Source organism: Protopterus annectens, chromosome 11.part0, assembly GCF_019279795.1.
Source record: "Protopterus annectens isolate FY-2018-M chromosome 11.part0, PAN1.0, whole genome shotgun sequence".
Lineage (NCBI taxonomy): Eukaryota > Metazoa > Chordata > Ceratodontiformes > Protopteridae > Protopterus > Protopterus annectens.
The window spans coordinates 1,096,850,558-1,096,876,863 of NC_056745.1; the positions used below are offsets into that span (position 1 = coordinate 1,096,850,558).

The following is a 26,306-nucleotide window of genomic DNA, read 5'->3' on the forward strand; positions in this document are numbered from 1 at the left end:
AGGTTCGGGTGACTCAACCCTTTAGGGTGAGTGATCAGATCTGGTAGAGGGTCCAGAACCCACGGCGGTTATACTAGGTGAGGCCGAAGAAAGGGGAACCAAACTTGTCAAGGCCAAAATGGGGCTATGACGATCATCTTGCATCTCAACCGAAGAGCTTTCTTTAGAAATTGTGGGATCAGAGGAATGGGAGGACAGGCGTAGAGAAGTCCTGTGGGCCAATCGTGGATCAGAGTGCCCTCTGTGACTCCCCCTCCGGGGGAAGTAGGGCGAACTAACTGCTGCACTTGGTGTTTGATGGGGAGGCGAAAAGATCGCAGCAAGGCTGGCCCCAGTGGCTGAAGATTACAGATACCACTTCGGGATTGAGGGACCACTCGTGGGGCATGAGGATGCATCTTCTCAGTTTGTCCGCAATCACATTGGAGCTCCCCAGGATATGCACTGCTATCAGAATGTAGATGGAAGCTATCGCTCACTGCCAAATTCTCATGGTTTCGTGACATAAGGGGTAGGACTTGGTTCCTCCTTGCTTGTTGATGTACCAGACCACTGACATATTGTCTGATTGAATTGCAATTGTCCCAGAGGGGAGAGCCGAATGGGATGCCTACAACGCCAACAGCATGGCTCGCAGTTCTAGAACACTAATATGCAGGTGGGCCTCTGAGGTGGATCATGTGCCTTGGACAGTCTTTCCCTGGAAATGGCCCCCCACCCAATCAGGGAAGCATCCTTGGTCATAATGGCTGTGGGATGGGAGGGTTGAAATGGGCAGCTCCAAAGATCTACATCTGGCCTCATCCATCAAAGCAGGTCCTGCTTGCAGGAGTTCCGGGGGATGATAGTTTGGGAACCATTGACACAGAAGGAGCCATTGCAGAATTTGCATATGTAGCTTTGCTAGAGGCACTATTGGAATTGACGCAGCCATAGAACCTAGGGCTTGGAGAACTCTTGCAGAGGCTGATGTTTGAGAAAGAATCACTTGGATTTGAAGCCTCAATCGATGGAGTCTGTGAAGAGGGAGTGATATCAGACAGGACTGAGTACTGAACACTGCTCCAATGAACTCTATTTGTTGTGTACGGATAAGATTTGATTTCTCCCACTGTATTGTTATTCCCAACAATTTTGCCAGAGAGAGTATGTTGTAGCGCAGTTACCATAAGATGCTTGGTGGGGACGGTAAGGAGCCAGTCGTCTAGGTATGGAAACACCCGGAATCCTTTTAGCCTCAAGTGAGCTGTTACCATTTCTTGAACACTCTGGGGGCTGTAGAGAGACCAAACAGCAGGGCACAAATTGGTAATGACTGGCTCCTAGCCAGAAGCAAAGCAGACTCCTGGAGCGTTTGTCCGTCTTGATGTGGTAATACGCATCCCAGAGATCTATAGAGCACATCCAATCACATTCTCTTAAAAAGGGAAGGATGGACTGAACCGTGATCATCTGGAATTTGTTGTGGGTGACAGACTTGTTTAAGTTGCTGAGATCCAAAATGGGTCTCCAGGCCCCTGTCTTTTTTGGCACCAAAAAGAATCTCGAGTAAAATCCGGATCCACGCTGGCTGGTGGGACTGGTTGGATAGCTCTTTTTTGAGATAGCTTTATAATCTCTGAAGCGGCTTCTTCCCTATGACTGGGTGGAACGTCGGGAAGCTTTCTTGGAAATTTTGGCTGACAAGAAAGGGGAATGTTGTAACCTCTGGTGATAATATTCTGCACCCAACGATCAGTTGTGATAGAGTGCCAGGCAGCTTGGTGCAGAGAGAAACGACCCCCGACTGCTTCCAGAGGTAAGGAATCGGGCCGCCCCTCAGGAGCGCTGATAAGGCTGTCCAGAGAAGGAGCCCCTGGAGCCTTGCTTGCAAGGACGCCCTCTGCCTCTATAGGGGCATCTTCCAGAACTGTTACCCCCTCTGCCTCTGGGAGTATCATCACCACATGCGGCATGGAAAGGACCCTGAGATTTCTAATGCCACATTTTTCCACTCCTCTAATTCCTGGAAAAGTTACGTTGAGGGTTGGAAAACCATAGGCCTATGGCAGACAGGGTTTTTCTGTCTTGCTCACACCTGGCTAGCATGTCCTTCACTTTGGAGCCAAGCAGGGATGAAACTTCGATGGGAGCATTCAAAAAGGAAGACCTGAAGGGGTCTGCAAAGTCACAGATGTGCATCCAAGCATGATGCCTCATAACAATGCCTGACCCGGCTGCTCTAGCCGCCCCTTCGGTCGTGTGTGACAGCAGCCTCATGGACGAATTGGATATTGATTCCAGGGTTTCTAGCTATGAGGCCACTTTGTCCCTGACCTCATCAGACAACTGTCCTGTGAGTGTCCCAGAGAGTTTGGAGATCAAGTCCCTCTAAAGCCTTGTAAAATGTGCCAATAATTCAGGGAGCATATAGCAAAGGTCCCTGATGCAAAAACATGCTTCCCAAGTCTGTCCACTGCCCAGGACACCCTATTGGGCAGGTGGACAGCGGGATTATCCTCAGCAAAGTCCTTTTTCATGGCCACCGCTACCTCCATAGCATCAACTGGTAACCCTTTGGATCAGTGTGGATTCTCCACAGGAGGGGACATTATTTTATCTGGTCTCTGGGTGATCACCTCAATGGAATCAGGGTTCATCCACATGCGCTGCACGATGAGCTGAATGAACTCGTCGGCAGGCGGGGTCATCCAAGAGGTAGACGGCCGGGCACAAAAAGTCTGCAGGAACACGGACTCCTCAGACGAAGGGTTGGAGGGCTTCCAGTCACCTCTCTGTTTTAACATCTCCAGGATGTCTCTGAAGGAGACATCATCAGGAGGTGACTGTGCAGACCCTTCACCATCATCGTAATCCATGTCCTCTGTTAAGGACTTCTCAGGCGAGTCCATGTGCTTCCTCTTGCATGTCTTCTTTCAAGGGGGATCCTCAGAGGGGGTCTCTGAGGAGGACTGGAAAGAGTGGGTCCCCTGAACAGGGGTGTCCTGCAGCTTTTCTGCTCGGTGTCCTGGGGGGGTGACCTGCGACAGCTGTAGCTCAGGGGGTGAGAACTGGAGTTCCAACATCAAAGGACTACTGCCAGAAGCAAGAGTCCTCTCCATCGCATGAAAGGCAGGCCCGCCCGAAGAGGGATGGGAGCCCGGAACCGAGAAAGACAACCTCGGTACCGGGGGGGGGTCACACCACACTTTGATGGACCTCGGTGCCGAGGAGGGAACAGAGGAGAGAGTTGGCACTGTACCCAGGGCCGATGCACCTTTCCCCCAATCTCCAGACTGAGGAAGGACCGGTTTTGCGGGAAAAGAACACCAAAAGGACAAACTCAGAGCGGGAATAGGTTCATAGGTTCATAGGTTCATACTAGGCTATCTGCCCTGGGGCAATTATAAGCCTAGCCCGATTCTGTATGGCTTACGCCACCCCATGATTTGAGTATACTGTGCCCTTTTTAAGGTTTAGTTTACTGTGCCTCTGTCTAATAGTGACACGGGAGTAATCCCTGGGACAAACCTACGATCCTCCATCCACTTATCGAGATTCTTCTTGAAGAGATTCAGTGAGGTGCTCTACCTCACATGAACTGGAATTCTATTCCAGAGTCTCTGGGTTATGAACCTGTCCCTCCAGCAAGTTCTATTTATTTCTGTGCTGAGGTTCAAGTCCCTCAAGCGTGTGGCACTAAAGGATTTAGATTTACTGAGGTGGAGCATGTCCATTAATTCTGGATTTGACATAGCTTTGTATGTCAGGCATAGATCGCCTCGAAGTAGGTGGTATGCAACTGAGTAGAGCTGGAGTTTTTTTAACAGAGCAGCATATGGCATCTGTTTGAGACCCTTGATCCTCTTGGTGAGATACTTTTGGGGTCTTTCTAATTGCTGCAGGTGTCGGGTAAGGTACATCCCAAAAGGGGCATTGTATTCTATGATGGGCCTGATGAGGGATGAATAAAGGGGCACCTATTACCTCACTTGATCTAGATGTGAAACCCTTCGTGATGAGGTGGGCTATGTAGAAGGTCTTTCTAACCACTTTGGCAATGTGGTTTTCAAAGGAGAGATTACTATCAACTTGGGTCCCCAGGTCCCTAATAACTTTCTCTGTACTTAATGGATTTCCGCCTATGTGGTAATTTGTGGGCACATTGTTTTGCCAAAGACTATACATTTTTGGCATTTAGCTTTAAACCATGGCACTGGCACCAGTTATCTGTCTCTGTGAGACCTTTTTGAAGGATGTTTGTGTCAGCTGGAGAGTTGATTATGGCACCCAGTTTGCAGTCGTACTCAGTGAGCCATAGTCCTCCCACGTTGCCTGTACCTCGTAAAGTATATACCGAACAAGAGTGGTCCCAGGACAGAACCCTGTGGGACGCCACTTGTGACCGGTTTCGAGTCTGACATGGCTCCAGCAACTCCCACTCTGTGGGTTCTGTCTTTGAGCCAGTTTGCGACCCATCTTGTGACATAGGAGTTTATATTTAAGCTGGATAGCTTATCTATGATGCCCGAGTGGGGTATTGTGTCAAATGCCTTTGCAAGGTCCAGATAGGCTGTGTGGACTACCTTCCCTTCATCTATGGCTTTGGTGACTGTTTCAAAAAAGTCAACCAGGTTCAAAAGGCAGGATCTGCCCTTGACAAAGCCGAACTGGGTAGGATCTGGTGTCTGTAGGTCCCCAATGTCTTTGTTTATGAGCTCCATGATGATCCTCTCCATAGCCTTGCAAACTAAGCTAGTCAGGCTTATGGGGCGATAGTTTCCAGGGCCCATAGAGACTCCACCTTTGTGGAGTGGGACCACTGTTGCTGTACGCCATTCTGTGGGCACATATCCTGTAGTGAGGCTGAGATTGTATAGCTGTTTTATTTGAGGGATTAGTTCCTCTTGGAGTTCATGTAGGACGCAACCTGGGACGCCATCTGGTCCATTGGAAGCAGTGTTTTTTGCTTTGGAGAGGGCAGCCTTCACCTGAGCATCTGAGATGTTTGGGAGGCAGCCCTCTGCCGGGATAGATACTTGCTCTTTTGGGGAGGGGTGGAGAAGTTTGCACTGAACCTGTCTGCCAGGATATTGGCGATGTCTGTGGGTTCAGTGTATTTTTTGTCGTTTAGAATCAACTCAGAACAAGTCTGGGAGTTGCATCCCAGGTGTCTAACATAACTGAAAAAGCCTTATGATTGTCTTTGGTGTCCTGTGCAATTTTATTCTGAAGCTGGCCTTGGAGGATTTTATGAGGATCGTAATTTTTTGCTAGTACTGTTCAGAAATGCCTTCCCTATTAGGGATTTTGCTCTGTCATGTAGTAGCTTCCTCCTTCTGTTGTACAGTTTATTTATGGCAGGGGTCCACCAGACTGGACGCCTGCCTTTGGATGATTGGGTCTTGGTTTTGTTTGGGATAGCATGATCCATGCATTCCTGGAGATGTCCGTAGAATGCATTTATATAGGATTCTGCAGTTTGGGCCATAGTTTCCACTGGCCCTGGGGCCTTGAAGGATTCCACTTCGGTTTTGAGAAGTGAGAAGTTCACTTTGAGAGGTTTTTCACTGTGGTTTTCTGGGCTGGGGTGGGGTGGGATGTGGACATCCAGTGAAATTAATTTGTGGTCTGATCTTACCAATGAGGGATATACTTCTGGTGTGGAGCATAGAGTCCCCATGTTGGTAATGATCAGGTCTAGTATGTTGTCCCCTCTTGTGGGAGTGGTGACTAGTTGTTCCATAGCATTTGAGTTTATAATTTCCAGGAATCTTTGGGCTAAGGTGCTGGGGCTTGAGTAGTGCTCCCAGTCAATGTTTGGGTAGTTGAAGTCGCCCAATATAATGGTGTTCGGAGAGATCTTCATGTTCTCCAATGTTTTCAGGGACTGCGAGTGGGCTTCCTGCCTTTGAGCAGGTGTTCTGTAGGTTGCTATAAAATGAAAAGCAGTCTTGCCCACTGTTAGTTGCACATGGATGGTCTCCTAACCTGGAGGTGTGGATATCCTTGATAAATATGGAAACTCCCCTCCTTTTGTGGTTAAAAGCATGATATGAGGTATAGCCTGGTAGTGCTGGGGTGCTCTCTGGAGCCTTGAACCAGGTTTCTGTCACTGCACAGATATCGATGTTCTCCATACTGAGGAGAGCTTTGAGTGCGTGCATCTTGAGGTTAAGACTTCTGGCGTTTAGCAGTATTACCCTTAGTTTCTTGTTCCTTGTGCTGTCTATGGGGGTGGGTTTGACTTTGAGCCTTGCCTAAAAAAGGCACTATGGGGGTGGCAAGAGCCTTTGCCAATATCCAAAAGCCCAGTGGTGACAGTTGCAAGCCGTCCCTAGTGAAGCAACGTGGCTTGTCGAGCATGTCATCCCAGGCTGACAGACACTGGATCCCCTTTGAATGACACCAAAATTTTAGCCAATTGTTAAAATCGATCATTTTGTCTTTGTACTGTGGCATAATTCTAGGTGAGAGTAAGATGCTGCTCAAGGTCAGGGTCATACCAGCCTGGGCTACATGGTCAAAGAGCTCCTCTATGTCTCTTTTCATGTAGTCCTCAGGTCATTCACACCAGCATGTACAATGACTGAGTCATATTTGTATTTGCTTTGGAGTGACCTGAGTGCTTGCATTATGTGTCGGATCCTGGCACCCGACAGGCAGCTCACCGTGACCTTCTCTTTATTCAGCCTGGTGAGCAGGACGTCAGTGTGTCTGACAATAGAGTCACCTATACCAAGAGTATCAGGTGTGTTATTCAGCCTTAAGGGCTGTGGCTGCTTGGCACACTGACTTTGTGGGTTATGTGTTGTGTGTGTTTTGTTTTGAGATAGCGTTTGCTTGGATGTCTGCTTTGGAGGTCTCTGTTGCTTAGATAGATTTTTATTTAGAGCCTCCGAGTATGTTTTTGTGTATTTATGTGTTTCGTTCGCTGATGTGGTGGGACTATGTGATACTGGAATTGTGTTGTGTGAGGTTACCTTCTCCTCCTGACTGGTTACACCAGTTTTGAGATGAGAGAGCTCAGCCTCCAATTTGGCTAAATAGTTGCATCTCTCACATATATTTGAACCTGTTTGGAGGAGGAGAGGGTTGTCCGTGTACATGAGACAGTTGTAACATTGCCTCAAAATTCCCAGATTCACCAGCTGGACTGGAGACGAACCCATTGACTGACCTTTGGACATGCTAGAGTAATAGGGAAACTGAATTTAAGACGGACCAATAGAGGACAGGATAATCGTAGAGAGTATAAGAGTAAGTAGTGCTTATGGTTTAATAGTGCTAACTTGTAGGATTATTAATTGGACCAGTGAAGGGCCTTAGAATGAGAATATGGTGTTTAAATTGAGAGATAGAGCAGTTCTAAGGGAAAAGGTGAAGAGCAGACTTTGTGGAGCCAGGAATAGTTTAAACCCAATTAAAACCACGCAAAAGAGGGTTTTAAGAGAGGAAGATGAAGGAGTTTTGGAATTGACCCAAAATGGCCAATAAAATTACAGTTTCAAGTCAGTAACCACTCCCACAGGGGCAGGCAGGCTGCTCAATGTTTTTCACTGCCACTGATCAACAGAGAGACTTCCCTTTAGCCCAAGCAAAAAATGGCCTCACAGAAATTTACAAACAGTTCAAGAACAGCAAGCCTATAACTGAACTTTTTTAAATCTCAGAAAAGTGGGAAAAGAGCAAGATTTTTTTTTGGTTTTTTTTTTGTTTTTTCAGAGATAGCAGAGGTTCACAAGTATCAACAAGTTATAACAGTGCAGTAAATGACCCATGAGTGCTAGGCCAAAGACAGATAAAATGCAAGTTTTGAGAAAAAAACGATTTTAAAAATAAGGGCAAACAGGAAATTCAGTAAACAGCTCTAGGTTGTGCTCTAAATACAGTTACTAATGCAGAAATCAAGTTTAACAAGCCAGAAAATGCTCAAAATAGGTGGCTATGCAGAAAAACTTAGCAAATAAACAGAGGAAAAATACTTAAAATCTCAAAAGTGGCTCCTTTCTTCTCTCAGCGTTTTCTCCTCTTGGTAGGTGCTTCACCAACAGCCAACAAGCCTGAAAAAACGCCAAAACCATGAGGCAACCAGGTTTTAAGAGAGGAAGATGAAGGAGTTTTGGAATTGACCCAAAATGGCCAATAAAACTACAGTTTCAAATCAGTAACCACTCCCACAGGGGCAACGAGGTGATGGGTTCCAAGAAGGATGTCAGAGCAGAAGGCTTCGGAACTGAGATGGTCAAAGGAGGAGTGTAAGATGGAGTCAGTGGATAAGGCAACCCAAGTCCAGCAGCTGGATGGGTTTTAGAAAGTGAGGGAATCCCCCTGGCTACCAACAGCGGGTCCACAAAACACACCACGTCGTGTTCCAAAAGGCTCCTGTTGGGATCTAGTGGATACTCCAGACGGCGAGTCGGGACATTCGAGAATTGGGCTATAAGCTTGGCCCAGAAATGGGTCTATGGAGGAAGAGTATTGGGTCCATGGTGCAAGGTCTGCTGGCACTGAAGTCTCTAGTTTTGAGACCGGAAGCAAGGGGGTCAGATCCAGTGAGGTCGGTACAACGCTCAGTGCCGAAGTGACACTTGGAGTCAAAACGGTCAGTTCCAAAATGGAAACTGAAATCGTAGTCATAGGTGCGCCCTGTGCCCAAGTAGCAACAGGTGCCAAAGTTGAAATAGGCATAGTAAGATCAATGATCGGTGCCAGAGGCAGGGCGTGTGCCAAAACAGGCGTTGGTATCGAAGGTTGTGAGACGGTCGGAGCTGAGTAAGGCAGAGCCAAAGAGACAGATTTATGCTCCGACGAAAACTTAGGGACCTTAGATTTCCCAGGTTTGCTCTGATCACCCAATGGTGAAGAAGGAACAGAATGGGATCTCTTTTTGTCCTTAGAAGGAGGGGTTGAGACCTCCATCACACAAATGGCCTCTGAGAAGGGAGACTTGAGTAACTCCTTCAGAATGAGTTTACTTTTGCACTCATTAAGAGTGCACTGGCTGAAACATTGACAAATATCACATGGAGGCTGCACCAAAAGGTGGGCCAGTCCCAAATAGTATACACAGACATCATGCGAATCACTCTTAGGTAACTTGCCCTTACAAGAAGTACAATGTTTAAAGCCTGAAGTACCCTTCTTATCCAGCCAACAATAATGAAGTCAACTCCATTCAAAATATCACAAGAAAACCACAAGAAAATCACCAGTATAACAACACACTGTATGAAGAGAAGAAAGGAAAACACATGAATAAAGATAAAAGCTAACAGGTTAAACAAAAGAAAACAATACCAGCTATGGTACTGAAGAAATACCACAAGGGTAAGGGAAAAGGCTGTACCAACAATGGTACTTAAAGTTTACCAACGGTAACACCGGGTAGAGAGGAAAGAATAAGGTCAGACCGAAGAAAAGACACTAGCAATACGAAAGGTTTAGTAAAATATGAAGATAGCCAAAAACATTTACACAAATATCAAAAAAGATTTCATTTAGCTGAGAGCTTGGCTGAAATGCGGCTTTACGGCTATGCGGCAAACGAGATCCGAGGTAACAGGGAGAAGGGCATTTTTTGGCTGGCGCGAGCTTGGTAATAGGCTGACTTGGTTCCGATGGCTCGGAACCAAACCCATCAGTGATGAATGGAAAGAAGATTAACAACATCAGATCATGCATTTAAGTTACATCCCTCCCAAAGTACAACACCAATTTCTGGCAAAAATGCGTTTTCAAACTCTGGGAAATCATGGTTTGAAGAATCATATTATTTATAATTTCAGAGTAGCAGACAGCCAGGGCAAATCTTAGACATGTAAAAAATTTTAGAATGTGCATAAAGACTGCTTACCTTTGAATCATCCAGTTCAAGTTTTCTCAATGCTCTTCTTATATAATCTACGAAAGATGATGACTTAGCAAAAGCATTACCCACTCGTTTGCTACTGTAAATACAATAATGGAAAAAAAATACTTTAATCTGAGTGCACTATACACATTCATTTTGGATGCTGTTATTAAACAAAATGACATTTCTGGTTCATTCATAGGAAAAATAACCAATTAACACGAAGACATTTCTGTGATGATTTATTTTGAGTCTGCCTGACTTTACTGAAGCTCACAATGACAATCACTACGCACAGATGCTACTCTTCACTAAAATCTCTGTTAATCATTCTGATGCAAAAAGCAACTTAATGAACAAAGAACATTTCCAGTTACATGTACAGTGGATATAAAAAGTGTACACACCCCTGTTAAAATGCCAGGTTTTTGTGATATAAGAAAATGAGACCACAATAAATCATTTCAAAACTTTTCCCACTTTTAATGTGACCTATAACCTGTACAATTCAAGTGAAAAACAAATCTGTTAGGGGAAGAAATATAAAAAACGTACAATAAGCTGGTTGCATAAGTGTGCACACACTTAAACTAATACTTTGTTGAAGCACTTTTTGATTTAATTAGAGCATTCAGTCTTCCTGGGTAGAAGTCTATCAGCATGGCACATCTTGACTTGGCAATATTTGCCCACTCTTCCTTGCAAAAGTACTCCAAATCTGTCAGATTGTGAGTGAGGGAATCTCTTGTGCACAGCTCTCTTCAGGTCACCCCACAGATTTTCTATTGGCTTTAGGTCTGGGCTCTGGCTGGGCCATTCCAATACTTTAATTTTCTTCTGGTGAAACCATTCTTTTGTTGATTTGGATGTATGCTTGGGGTCATTGTGTTGAAAGGTGAAATTCCTCTTAATCTTCAGCTTTCTAGCAAACACCGGAAGGTTTTGGGCCAAAAGTGACTGGTATATGGAACTGTTCATAATTCCTCTCCACCTTGACTGAAGTCCTAGTTTCAGCTGAAGAAAAGTAACCCCAAGGTATGATACTACCACCAGCATGCTTCACTGTGGGGATGGTGTTCTTTTGGTGATGTGAAATGTTGTTTCTGTGCCAAATGTACCTTTTGGAATTGTGGCCAAAAAGTTCAATCTTGGTATCATCAGACCATAACACATTTTCCCACCTGCTTTTGGTAGTTTTGATGTATTGTTTTGCAAATTTTAGCCGAGCATGAATGTTTTCTGTGTTAAGAAAAGGCTTCCATCCTGCAACCCTACCCCATAGTCCAGATATATGGTGAATACGGGAGATTGTTGTCACATATAGTACACAACCAGTACTTATCAGAAATTCCTGCAGCTCCTTCAGTGTTGCTGTAAGTCTCTTGGCAGCCTCCCAGACCAGTTTTTGTCTTGTCTTTTCATCAATTTTGGAGGGATGTCCAGTTCCTTGCAACGTCACTGTTGTCCCATATTTTTTCCAGTTTTTGATGATTGTCTTCACTGTATTCCATGGTATATCCAATGCTGTAGAAATTTTTTTGTACCCTTCTCCTGACTGATACCTTTCAACAATGAGATCCCTTTGATGCTTTGTAAGCTCTCTGTGAACCATGTCTGTTGCTGTAGCAGGCAACTGAGTATATGTCAGGAAAATCCGACTAGGAGAGCTGAACTGTATTTGGGGTTAATCAGAGTCTCTTTAATTGATGGTAGGTATGTACCCAAGAAGGCTGAATGTTGTAATTAAATCAAAAGGTGGTTCAACAAAGTATTAGTTTAAGGGTGCGCACACTTATGCAACAAGCTTATTGTACGTTTTCTATTTTTTATATTTTTCCCCTAACAGATTTGTTTGTTTTTCAACTGTATTGTACAGGTTATAAGTCACATTAAAGGTGGGAGAAGATTTGAAATTATTTATTTTGGTCTAGTTTTTTATATAACAAAAACCTGGCATTTTAACAGGGGTGTGCACACTTTTTATATCCACTGTAGGTTCATAAGAGGTTAGCAGGCTAATTGCCTTAGGGCCTTTACAAGCCTAGCCATGTAAAGAAAAAGAAAAAGAAAAAGAAAAAAAAAAAAAAAAAACCCTGTGTACCCTAATTGACCACAGTTAGATGGTCATTGTTAGCACAGCAATTCTATGATCAGCACCGGCTACCCATGGACTTGAGTAACAGGAAGGAACAGTTTTTGCAGGAGGTAGCTCTTCCCCCTAATAATCTTCAACCTACTGTACAGCAACTTAAGTGTTTTCAATTACTCAAGGAAAAGGGCATTGCATGGATTTCCCCCCCTCAAGTTTTTACAATCTTGGGAAATGTTACAAAGAAACCAGGTTGCGGATAAAGCTGCCCCTGCACAAAAGGGCATGGCACCCTGAAAAAAAACTGTTACAATTTTGCTGTATCTTGTTAGCACATGCACTAGTGTCATTTCAGTGAAGTTGTTGTAGGCATCAGAAAGATGAATTTTCACTTCAGTAAACAGTAGTTACTGAAGTTTGCTTTAGTAAGTTCAGCTCCAGTACTGTAGCACTTTCAAAACAAACTCTAAATCTATTTCTGAAATATATATATATATATATATATATATATATATATATATATATATATATATGTTTTACCTATAAATAGTCGCACGATGCATGTGTGAAAACAAATAAGGATACGCTCACAACAGCGACGTACAACTCAACTAACACATAGTGTCAAACTGACCTGCATAACAAAACCAGCACCTATACAGACCTAAATTCCCTACCGCTCTGGACCTAGGAACAAGTGCTAGCATGGATCCCAAGGGGGTGGAGGGGCGCACAGGTCCAGTATTTGGTTGGGTGGCATCGGATTTCGATGTGTCAACTGACGACATTCAGAATAGCCGCCGTTTCATCCTGCAACATTATTTCTCGTTATTCTGAACATTCGACTTGATTGCGTTCATTTTTTTCAAGGTAAATCTATAAATAAATAAATATATATATATATATATATATATATATATATATATATATATATATATATATATATATATATATATATATATATATATATATATATATATATATATGTGTGTGTGTATAATCAGACCTATAGTGCCTTAAGTGAAACCACACAAAAAAGCATGAAAAGATAAACAAAATGCAAGGTAAAGGTAAAATTAAAATTTGTTATATCCAGTGTTCACCCTCTCCACCAAAAAAAAAAAAAAAAAAAAAATTCATAGGACTAACATTACAGACTAGAATATCAACATGTTAATATACATCATTGAAAAAAACAGATTAATTAAATAAGCAATTCTAAAATGAAAATCCAATTTATTATTAAGTCCCTTAGGGAAAAGATGATGAAATTCAAAGATAAAATCAGCTTAATATGTAAATAAGTTACCAGCATTGATTTTTCTTTCTCTAATATCTACTTACATAATACTTTCCCAAAAACATAAAATTCTAACTTGTTTATATCACCATTACGATACTGCCTGATATGCTTTGCAAGTGAGCTATCTTTTTTTCCTGGTATCTCCTTTCTCTTACATATTATTGTGCTCTCAGAATGTATTTAGTCTCTTATAGGTTTGTCAACAAAGAAATCAAGCTTCATATATAATCCCAAGGGTGTTAAAAATCCCATTACAGGTGCAGGCTGATATGCTAATTTATTCATAGTACTAGTAATAAAATTACCATAAGTGAATTTAACCCCTTAACTTACACATACTTAGCATGGTATATAATTATTACAGAGTTATTTTGAAAATAAAATACAGTTACAGAAGTTCTACATTCCTATAACAGTAGTTGTTTGAATTCCTGGGTTCCTATTGAATTGTCGACAGCTTATGTTGTCAAATGCTTAATCATCGACACCTAAGCGTAGAACGTTTAACAATAGCAAACGGCCACATCATCAAATTATTTCCTCGGGAAAGAATTTGTGTGGCCGTTATCGGGGATTTGCTCCTTCCCCATTGTACAGCGACCTCTGAGTTGGTATATTTAGTTAGGGGTTAGGGGGTTATGTTTGGGTGTGTTTGTTTATTTTGTTTATGGACGGCCACCCAAATTCTTTCCTGGGGAAAGAATTCGATGATGTGGCCGTTCGCTATTTTAAGCATTCGACCCTTAGGTGTCAACGATTTAGCATTCGACAACCTAATCTGTCGATGTTATGATACAGATGCGAAGTCCTCACTCTCTCAGTGGTATTTGAGGTTATCTGCCAATTTAACCCAGTACTGGCCAGCTTTCAAAAGCTCAAAATGCCCTCCCTCTGTCTTCCTGTGATAGATGATTGGCTGAGTTTATTCTAAGAGAGAAGCTTTAAGTACTCACAGGAAGTGAGTGTTCATTTTTTTTTTCATTTTGACGAAGAAGGAGAAAGTATCTGAGGCCAGAATCATCTAGCAATAGTAAATTCACAGCCAGTCACAGTACCATATAAAAACCAAATCCAACAACATCCAAATCAAAGAGATTGAAACCTACCTCAACTATGAGCAATCTGGGGGATGGCAGGTGTCTGCTGCCACTGAGGCAGTGAGGAATTCAAACATTTACTGTTACAGGTAAGTAGGACTTAGATAACTGTACTATGTTCACTATTCGCACTGCCTCAGTGGAATTTTGGGTAGATTCCCAAAGCTTACCCAAGTGGAAGGATAAGGATTCAAGAGCTCCTGGAGACTCATCCTAGGAAAGCTTGCTCTAGACCTTGAAAAGAAATCCAGTTTGTAGTGTTTTGTGAAGGAATGAACAGAGGATCAGGTTGCTGCCTCTATAATGCTGCTAAAGTCCACCCCTTTCCAATATGCGATCGAAGATTATAAAAACCTAGTTAAGTGAGCTTTAACCTTGCCTGGAAGAGACTTACCATGATGGGAGTAATAGAAAACAACAGCAGAGGACAATTGTCATACAAAAGTTTGCTTAGAAACAGGTTGACCTTTCTTAGCCCCCATACAGAAGACAAACAGCTGATCAGCATTCTTAAGGGGCTTTTTTTCTGTCAAGGTAGTACTTGGTCTGCCTATGGGCATCCAAGGTATGTAGAATGTTTTCTTCCTTGTTTTTTGGATCACGATTGAATACTGGGAGATTGATGGTTTGATTCAAAGTAAATTCATAAACTATTTTAGGTATGAATGATGGATTACTTTGTACAATAATCCAGCTCTAGTGAAAAATCAGATAGGGCTGGCCCACCATGAGAGCTTGCAGCACAGAGATTCACCTTGTAGATGTCAGAGCAATAAGTAAAACAGTCTCCCAAATAACGAACCATAAATGTGCCTAAGAGAGACATTCAAAAGGAAGTAAGGTCAACTTTTCAAGAACAAGGTTAAGACCCCACAGAGGAGGAATTTGCTTTTGAGTGGGTCTCACAAGCAATGCTCCATTCAAAAATGTTCAACCACAAAAAGATCCAAAGAGGGGGATCCACTGGCAAACAAGCTGATATGGCCACAAGATGCACTTTGACCGATGCATATGATAGACTGTCTCTAAGTAGCTCACACAAACATTTCAAAACCAGAGAGGTCAAAACCCTTTCAGGATTTTCTGTTATTGGCTAGGCACCATCTACAAAAACTCTTCCACTTGTAAACATAAAATTTTCTAGTTGCAGGTTTCCTGCCTCCTTAAATACCCACAGGACATTCTCAAGGAACACGTGCCTAAAAGAAATCAAAACAGAATCATCCATGCTGTCAGTTGCAGTTGCTCTAGGTTTGGGTGTACCATTTATCTCTGGTGCTGAGACAGCAGATCCAGTCTGTGAGTGAAGCATATGGTAATTGCCATAGGCCAGTTCCATTAAAAGGGAGAATCAACTCTGCCTGGGCAAAAAGGTGGTTAGCTGAATGATAATTGGTAACTCTTTCTGAATCTTTAGAAGTACCTTTGGAATCACTGGAAATGTTAGAAATGCATACAGGAACATTTCCGACCATGAGAATGATAGGGTGTCTTTCTTACAAGCATGGCTGCAAGGCTGTCTCGAAGAGAATTTTTTCAGTTGTCTGTTTTGAAAGGAGGCAAATATGTCTACTTGAGGTGATTCTCCCATCTGGATCAACTCCTTGAAGACCTCTACATGGAGTTTCCACTTATGAGGGACTGTCCATGATCTGATTATTCTGTCTGCCACTATGTTTTGCACTGATGGAATGTATAATTTCTGAGGAGTCAGAGAATGCTGTAGAGCCAGCACCCAGGCCATCACTGCCAACCAGCAAAGAGGGTATGACCTTGTATGTCCATGTTTGTTCAGGTACAACATCATGCTAGAGTAGTCTGTGACCACTAGAAGAGGACCTGGAGTCCGTATGTGGTGAAGAAATTTTAAGGCATGAATCACATCTCTTTTTCATTTATATGCTAAGATTTGTTCTGAGGACCTCACAAACCTTGTGCTTGAACTCCCATGGACACTGTTCCCCAAGCAAAATCTGAACAGTCTGTCTGGAGATTAGGATCTGAAGACAGAAAAGGATTCCAAATTCAGAGATACTTGGTCCCTTCACCACTGCAGTTTCTGTTTCACAAATACCAGTGCTGGTATCTGGAAATCCAAGGAATGAAGGTGCTTGGTCCAACAATTATTCAAGTACCACTGAATTTTCAATGACATGAGGTATGAATTTTGAGGAACTCTATTGCTGAGGCCACGTCCAGAAGACAGAAATCCAAGAAAATGCCCTGATATGCAGAACGTAGTCTTCTAGTAGGAAGGCTATTCTTTTTACTGTGTCTCTCCAACATCCCAGGAAAACAAACTGTCGACAGAGTGTGAGGACAGACTTTTGAAGGTTCAGCTTCAAGACCAGCTGGAAAAGGAGGGATGCAAACTTGTCTAAGGAGCCCAAATACCTGGATGTAGAATCTGCACAAATCAGCAAGTTATTTAAATAAGGAAAAATGTGGATACTTAGGGTTCTGCAATAGCTTCTTAGCAAAATAAATCTGGACAAAGCCTAAAACAATGGAGGGTGGCAAAGACCCAAAAATAGGGACAAATTGTAAATACTGCTCTTATAAACATAGAATGCTGCTGGAATACCAGAACTTGTGTTAACATGCATTTTCGGAAGGTTATGAAATCTGAAACTGAAATGTAAGCCATTATTTAGTGACATTAATTCCTCAATGATTTGCCAGAAAACCACAAATTTTATGAAGAACAAACCAAAAATATGAGGGAAAATTTTGTACATTCTCCAAAAATCTTGACAGTTGAGAGGTATGGTAACCAATGGGGCCAGGCACTTTGTAAACACTCGAGGTGTAGTAAATAGCCCAAAGTGTAATAATAAAAAAATGATAATGTAAGAATGACATAGCAAATCACAAAAAGTTTTCTGTTACTGGGAACAAAAGGAATATGATCGGCATCCTTGAGATCTAGAGTCACCATGAAACAGTGGTCTGGAAATAACTCTAGGACTGACTATAACATGAACATTTTGAATTTCAGAACTTTTGCAAAGGTGCCAAGGACAAATCTAGGACGAGTCTCCAGGAGTGCTCCTTTTTTGGTACCAAAAAAAGATTCTGGAATAAAATCCTTTATCTTTGTGTACCACAGGCACTGGTTCTATGACCCCTGCTTCTACCATGTGATGCAGCACTTAAAGAAACAGCTCTGTCTAGTCTGATATGGTGGGTGTAGCAAATTCTCCTAAAAGTAGGAGGATTTTCTGTCCACTGCCAACTGTTGCCCCTCCTAATTATTCTCAGAACCCATTTGTCTAAGGCTATTTATGGCCAGGCTGCAGGGCTGAGAGACAGCCTTGGGAAAGGTGGAAGACAAGGGCAGGAGGTGGGGGTAGGGGTTTTGTGTGACTCAACATCGTTATTCCTTTGCAGGGGTTGGTCCTTTGATGAAAAATAACCCCTCATGTTTGGTGTCACAGAATGATCCCCCTGCCATTACCTTTTGGATCCCTGACTTTTGTTTGGCTGGCATTTTTGTTTGTTTTGCCCTGTGAAGGAAGAAGCCTTGTTTGCGGAGAACTTTTACATGAAACATCCTAGATACCCCATACATTAATTTGCCTCTGTCATCCTACGCTTTGAAAATCTGTGCAACATAGGGTCAAAAAGCAATTCAGAACTTAAGGGGTGCATTCAAAATTTCAACTTTTAAATCAATCATCACAGAAGTTCTAATTATGTAGCCAAATATACTGTCTTAAAACAACAGAAAAAGCATCATTTTGTGAGACTGTATCTACACATTTGAGTACATCTCTCAAAGCATGTTTCGAAACCTCAGTCAAATTAGAAACAATTTAATTCATATAAGACTTTTGCTCTGTAGGTGAGGATGCAGCAAGATCATCCAAACTTTACATACACAATGTAAAATTAATATCCAAATATAGCTTTGATAATTTAATATTCTAAAGGCCAGATTAGTAGAAAGAGACATCCTTCTGCCCTGAAGATCTAACCATTCTCCTTATTTGTCAGAGGGCACTGATTAACCCAAAAAACTTTTTATTTGAGCATGCAGCTGGGGAGATCACAGCTAGGTCAAAAGTCAAATGAGAAAAGACAGACTTATCATATCTGAGGAGACCCTATATTTTCTCTTAGCCTTTTTAGGGACTGTTGGAATAGGCACTGATGTCCTGAGGGCAGTTTTATGAACATCTTCAAAGGTCGGTAGGAGAGAAGGATAGCCACGGAGTTGGACAGTTAATCTTCGATTGGGTCATATATGCTGCTTAGCTCTGGGGTAGTTTCCGACTGCCCCCAAGCAAAAACATCACTAAATCTAGCAATTATCTGAGGAAAAGTGAAAATTTGTTTGGACTTAAGCTCAGGTTCACCTTCCAAAGAATCAGAGTGACTGCAACTAGGGAATCACCATTGTCGTCATCCATTTCTTCATCAGTCTCTGAAATAACAGAAAGGTCTCTAGCCAAACCAGTACTAGAGCCATGAATGGGAACACAACCACCAGAATTAACTGTCTACACAGGTAGGTACTAGGCTATCTGCCCGAAGGCATTTACAAGCCTAGACAGAATGTGTTGGCTTTCTCCGCCCCCTTAGATTAGTTCCCTGCGCCTCTGTCCAGTAAAGCCACTGAAATGATCCCCAGGGTAAACTTTCTGTTTCCCATCCATTCGTCAAGGTTTCTCTTGAAGAGAGTTAGCGAGGATCTCTGCCTAATGTAGATTGGAATCTTGTTCCAGAACATGGGAATTCTCTGGGATAGGAATCTATCCCTCCAGCACGTCCTATTTATTGTTGTGGTGAGGTTTAGATACATAGAGCATATGGTTTGAGGGGATATGGTTTTCTTTAGGTGGAGCATGTCCATCAATTCTGGGTTGGACATGGCCTTGTATGTCAGGCAGAGATCACCTCTGAGTAGGCGGTACAGCTGGAGTTTCTTCAATCGAGCTGCATAGGGCATCTGTTTGAGGCCAGTGATCCTCTTGGTGAGGTATTTCTGTGGCCTTTCCAGCTGTTGTAAGGTACATCCCAAATAGGGCGTTGTACTCTATGATGGGTCTGATGAGTGATGCGTAGAGGGGCACAATGACCTCTTTCATCTGGATGCGAACCCTTTTGTGATTAAGTGGGCCACGTAGAAGGATTTTCTAACCACTTTGGCAATGTGATTATCAAAGTAGAGATTACTATCTACTTGGGTCCCCAGATCCCTTATTATGCCTTCCGTATTTAGGGGGATACCACCTATGTGGTAGTTTGTGGGTACTTTGTTTTTTCCAAAGGGAATGACTATGCACTTTTTGGCATTCAGCTAGAGGCCATGGTTTTGACACCAGGTATCTGTCTCAGTGAGACCCTTTTGGAGGATGTCTGTGTCAGCCAGAGTCTCAGTTACAGCCCCTAGTTTGCAGTCATCTGTGAACTTGGTCAGCCATAGACCTCCTGTGCTTGCCTGTACCTCTGTGAAGTATATGCCGAACAGGAGGGGTCCTAAGACTGAGCCCTGGGGAATGCCACTTGTAACTGGTTTAGAGTCAGACCTAACTCCTGCAATTCTTACCATGTGGGTTCTGTCTGTGAGCCAGTTGGCAACCCATCTCATGATGTAAGGGTTTATGTTCAGCCTGGTGAGCTTGTCTATAATACCAGAATGGGGAATGGTGTTGAAGGCTTTTGCGAGGTCTAGGTAGGCTGTGTGGACCACCTTTCCCTCGTCTATAGCCTTGGTAACTGTCTCAAAGAAGTCCACCAGGTTTAGGAGGCATGATCTGCCCTTAACAAAGCCAAACTGGGTAGGGTCCAGTGTTTAGACATTCCCAATGTCTCTGTTAATGAGATCCATGATGATGCGCTCCATAGCCTTGCAGACCAAGCTAGTCAGGCTTATAGGGCGATAATTCCCAGGGTCTGCTGTGGCTCCACCTTTGTGGAGAGGAATAACAGTTGCTGTGCACCACTCTATGGGCACGTAGCCTGTGGAGAGGCTGAGTTTGAACAGTGTGTTTAGGTGAGGGATTAGTTCATCTTTGAGCTCATGTAGGAAGCAGCCTGGGACACCATCCGGTCCCATTGATGCTGTGTTTTTGGCTTTGGAGAGGGTCGTTTTAACCTGAGTGTCTGTGATTTCAGGGGCACTACATTCTTCTGGTATGGTTATGGGCCCTTTTGGGGGTGAGAGGGGGGTGAAGTTTGCACTGAACCTGTCTGCCAGGATGTTGGCGATATCGGTTGGTTCAGTGTATTTTGTGCCATTCTGCACTAACTCTGAGCAGATCTGGGAATTGCCACTTAGATTCTTGACATAGCTAAAGAATGCCTTGTGGTTATCTTTGGAGTCCTTGGCAATTTTTCTTTCGAAGCTAGCCTTGGATGATTTTATGAGGGATCATAGTTTCTTGCTGATACTGATCAGGGATGTCTTCCCTTTTTGGGATTTTACTCTTTTCTGTGCAAGTTTCCTCCTTCTATTGTATAGCTTGTTTACGGCAGGGGTCCACCAGACTGGTTTCCTTTTCTTGGAGGTGTGAGTCTTGGTTTTGCTTGGGATAGCATGATACATGCATTCTTGTAGGTGCCCATAGAGTGCATTAGTACAGGATTTTGCAGCTTGGGCAGTGTTATCCTTTAGCATGGGGGCTTTGAAACTTTCCACCTTGGTTTTAAGTAATGTGAAGTTTGCTTTTGAAAAGTTTTTCATGGTGGTTTCTTTGCCCGGGGGTGAGGGTGGAATGTGGATATCCAGAGTGATTTGTTTATGGTCAGATCTAACCAGTGAGGGGTTGACCTCTGGTGTGGAACAACGGTCGCCCATGCTGGTGATGACCAGGTCCAATATGTTGTCACCTCTGGTGGGGGTGTTGACCAGTTGATTCAGGGAATTTGAGTTAATAAATTCTAGGAAATGTTGGGCAAGGGAGTTAGTACTTGAGTAGCTCTGCCAGTTAATGTTTGGGTAATTGAAATCACCCAATATCAGGGTGTTTGGTAGGACCTTTATGTTTCCCAGTGTTTCCAGAAATGTGGAATGGGGGTCCTGGGACATGGTGGATGATCTGCAGCAAGCCACAATTTGAATTGCAGTTTTTCCCATTGTTAATTACCCGTGGATGATCTCTGAAGCACTGTGCTGTGCCACTAACCTGGAGGTGTGGGTATCCTTGATGAATATGGATACGCCCCCGCCTTTTGTATTTTGGTACGGGTTTTGTGGCCAAAATGTATGGTGTGAGTTGTAGCCTGGTAGTATTGGGGTGTGCTGTCTGGAGCCTTAAACCAGGCTTTTGTTACTGCACATATACCAATTTTCTCCATATTGAGGAGTGCCTCGACTGCGTGCATTTTGAGGTTTAGACTTCTGGCATTGAGTAGCATTACCCTCAGTTTTTTGTTACTTGTGCTATTTACGGCAGTGGGTTTGTCTTTTGAGCCTTGCCTAAAAAGGCACTATGGGGGTGGCAAGAGCCTTGGCCAGTATTCGAAAGCCTAAGGGTGACAAGTGCAAGCCATCTCTAGTGAAGCAGCATGCTTGTCGAACATGTCATCTCAGGCTGACAAACACTGGATCCCTTTTGTATGATACCAGAAGCTTAGCCAGTTGTTGAAATTGATAATTTTTTCTTACACAGTGGTATCATTCTTGGTGATGGGAGGATGCTACTCAAGGTCAGGTCATACCAACCTGGGCTATGTGATCAGAGACCTCTTCCATGTCTCTCTTCATGTAGTCCAAGAGGTACAGCTTAGGTCATTCACACCAACATGGACAATGACACAGTCGTATTTGTACTTGTTCTGGAGTGACCTGAGTGCTTGTGTTATGTGGCAGATCCTGGCACCTGGCAGGCAGCTAACAGTAACCTTCTCCTTCTTCAGCCTGGTGAGTGGGACGTCAGTGTGCCTGACTATAGAGTCACCTATTATTAGTGTGTTGGGTATGTTATTTTGCCTTAAGGGCTGTGATTGTGTGGCACACTGGTTTTGTGAAGTATGTGTTTCATGGTTTGTGTTGGGAGGTGGAGGTTGCTTGGGTGTCTGCTTTGGAGGTCTTTGTTGCTTTTGCAGATTTTTATTTACAGCCTCTGAGTATGTCTTCGTGTATTTATGTGTGATTTTTGCCGGTGCTGGTTTCATAGGTCTATGTGAGACTGGTGGTGTGATACAAGTAATTCCCTTCTCCTCTTGACTGTTTGGTCCAGTCTTGGGTTGAGAGAGCTTAGCCTCCAGTTTGGCTGTATAATTGCATCTCTCACATGTGTTAGTATTTGGTGGTAGGAGGAGATGGTTGTCTGTGTACATGAGGCAGTTGTAACATTGCCTAAAAATGCCCAGATTTGCCAATTGGACCAGAGAGTACACCTGAAACTGCCCTTTGGACATGCTTGGATAGGTACAGTGAACTGTTTTACTGATTGGCTTGTAAGGTCGAACAGAGAGCCTTGTCCTTCTCTACAGTATAGGGGGGGTCTAGTGCTAAGGTTTATCAGTGCTCGCTATGAGTTTTGAGCAAGTGCCGGGCTGAGAAGTGAATGGTTTGAGTGTTTAAGTTGAAAGCTTATCTAGTTCCAAGGGGAAAATTGAAGAGTAGACTTTTTGGAGCCGGGAATAGTTATACCCTAGCTAAGTGGCGCTGCCCTGCAGGCAAAACCACCCAAATGCGAGTTTTATAGCAGGGAAATGAAAGAGATAGTAATTAGCCCAAAATGGCCAATAAACTACTAATTTCTGGGCTGAAACCACTCCTCCAGGGACAGATAGGCTGCTCAAAGCTCCCCTCTCTCACAGGTGAGCAGAAAAACTTCCTTCTATCCAAGTAAGGTATGGGCAAAGACAGAAAGTTGTAACACAGCCATGAATTCAGCACCAACCTGAAAACTGGACTATACTAGCTTAGAAAGGTGGGAAAACAAGTATTTTTTTTTTATTTTTTTCAGAAAATAAAGCAGATACAACCAAAATTTTTAAATATTTATCCTATGGGAAGGAACTGATACAATGATTACAGAATTTATGAATTATATAAATCATAGTACTAGTTTTTTATATTTTACACATGAAATCGGTGCAGATGAAATACATTAATTAGATGTCAAGTTGCGGAAAGACTATACAAATAAGACATATAGATCTAGTATATATAGGAAAGAATGCTATTCAAATTCATATCTACATTATGAGAGTGACCATCCATATTACCTTAAAAAGAATATTATAAAGGGACAGATGTTCAGAATAGCAAGAATGACATCTGATAAAACTGACTTTGTGAATGAATTAGGGAATTTATACAAGATGTTCAATGAAAGGGGGTATCCTGATGAGATAATTAATCCCATTAAGGAACTAGTAATAAAAGGATGGGGCACCACCTATTTACCCTTATTGACCAGTGGGGAAATTATCGGAAATAAGAAGGGTAATTCTAATACTGAACCGACCACTGTACAATTACCATATTTTACACTAACATATCACAAAGAAGTGGGTTGGATACAGAAATGCATAAATGACATGTGGGATACCTACAAGGGTTGGAGTTTTCCAAAAAACATTGAGATATAGTTTTAAAAGGAATATGAATTTAAAAAATATACTGGAAAAGAAGAATGAATATAGAAGTGGAACATGTCCAAAATATGGCACCTTCAAATGTGGGGGGGTGTGCTCAATGCCCATTTATAGCTGGAACAAAGGAATTAGAAATACCTAGTATAAACAGGAATATTAAGGGTAAATCATATTCTAGTTGCTACATGAAAGGTGTTGTCTATTTAGCATATTGTAAGATTTGTTGGGGGTACTACATTGGAAAAACAGAACGTAACCTAAGATTACGTATATATGAACATTTACATGATATTAATAAAAAGAATGAAAATAATGCCCTTTTTAGACACACACTGACATGCAAGGATGCAGATTATAAATGTTGGATGTTGGAGGAGGTTAAACATAATGAGAGAGGGGGTGACTGGGAAACAAGGTTAGAATTTCGAGAAATGATTTGGCAACTTAGACTGGATGCATGCAGCAGTCCAGGTCTAAATGACCATATATCGATTAGTCCGGCCTTAAAATTACTATCAGCGGACCCAAAGAGACACAAATTGGAATAATGACATTTGTGCCTCTATGTATGTAGGAACATGTGCACCTATATATTCATTATTATTCCTTTATTTAATACAGTACAGGTTGAGTTGATGTGCAATACTATTTTTATAAACATGTAACAATTCTATGGTAAATACAGACGAAATGTTTTTTACTTCCTTTGTACACAGTAACAAACATTATTATAGGTTTTATCCTATACAATTTTATTAATTTTAATTGTATTCATATTTAATAGATATATTGACATATTTTAGTATTTTATATATGCACTATGAAACGCACTTTAGCAGTATAAGGATTTATACAAAGGAATGTTACCATATGACCTTTTTGGTCCCTATGTGTTGAACCTGTATTATAGTACTGATTCCCTGTGTATTTTGTCCCTTGTAACATTAGGAGTCATTTTTACTTGTATAGCATATGTATATGCATTTTTAGACTCCTATACTTACTATATATCCAAATACATTTTACTTTCTTATAACATAAGTAAATAATTTTAAGGTATGTATTTAATAGTAAGAATGAGTTAATTATATGAAATGGGTATACACAGTATAAATATGGTAGTAGCAACCCATGGTTAAACTGCAACATAAAGGTTCAAACAGGGAAATCTTTGTATTAATTGGCCAGCCAATGATGTGCATTGTACTATTTTAAAAATGGTAGAGAATTAGTGAGCAGATGATTCTGATGAAATCTTCATTACGGAGATGAAAGCGCTAAATCTGTGTTTTATTTTTATCTTCATATGCCAATAAATTAAGTATACTAAAAGCTACTTGTTGTTTGGATCTTGTCGGAAGGACTTATGTAGTTCATTTCTGGATAGAAGGAGCAGTACAGAGGACAGCCTTTACTAATACTGGCAGCAGTGTTTTTTGTGATTATATTACGATCAAAAAAACACTTTAAATGCACAGAAATGGCTATCACACTTGAGTGTGTAGCCTACAACAGTTAAACGGGTAATTTAAACACAAAAACGACTTTTTTAAAGTGCAGGCATAACAGTCTTAGCCAAGGAAACTATGTCAGCCTGAAGAACATACATAATCTGCTTATCAACTGTATTATGAAGCTTCTGTTTCTTTTTCTTATGAACTTTACTACTAGATAAAATATCTAGAAACAGAATATTATGTCTGGCAAGGAGTCTTTCACCCCAGATCACTCCTGCACATAAAAAGTTTGGTTCTCCCACAGCTTCACCATTTACTGGAATATCCCCAGAGGATATGTCTAACACCCATTCCACAATAGCCAGCAAAGCTATACTAGATGGCAAAATGTAAGTGGTCTGTTGGCTGGAGAGTGGCCCAGACAGAGTCACAAAGAATAGGCTGAGGCATATTTTTCTTTTTAGGTGCAACTAGATATGCTTGGGAGGGGGAGCAGAGTTAGGATCCATGAAGTCAGGGGACAGAACACCAGACAACATAATAAACTGCCAGTAATGGATAATGCATCAGAATACGCACTTAGAATTTCTAATAATAATTATGTCCACACACAACTAAACTCTGCCAAATTGTGCTATTATCACAGAAAACAGTTTGAAATGTAATTGGTACTATTTTACAACTGACAGAAGTTAATGACTTTCCAGTACAAAAGTACAAATATTAAGGCAACCACTGTTCCATATCACTGTAAAAAAGTAGCAACACACATTTAACCATGTTAAATTGCCAAAAATTTCATTTAATAGCAATTTAAAAAAATCTCCACAGTACATTCAAATAACTTCATCAGCAGTAAAATCATGATATGCTGTTAAAAAGGCACAGAGCAGTTATACATATAGTAAATAATAGATAAATGCCAAAAAATTAAGCTCTGCAGTATTTTCCTGTCAAAAGATGAAAATAACGC

At 42.0% G+C, this 26,306-nt stretch overlaps 1 protein-coding gene across 1 annotated transcript in view; it reads right to left on the reverse strand.

Moving 5' to 3' along the window:
• The window catches only part of METTL25 (methyltransferase like 25), a 1,435,064-nt gene that overhangs the window by 528,486 nt on the left and 880,272 nt on the right, over positions 1 to 26,306 (reverse strand). The window contains exon 9 of the mRNA XM_044088437.1: positions 9,836 to 9,929. Within this exon, the coding sequence (XP_043944372.1) occupies positions 9,836 to 9,929 (94 nt within the window). The remainder of the gene's footprint in view (positions 1 to 9,835; positions 9,930 to 26,306) is intronic.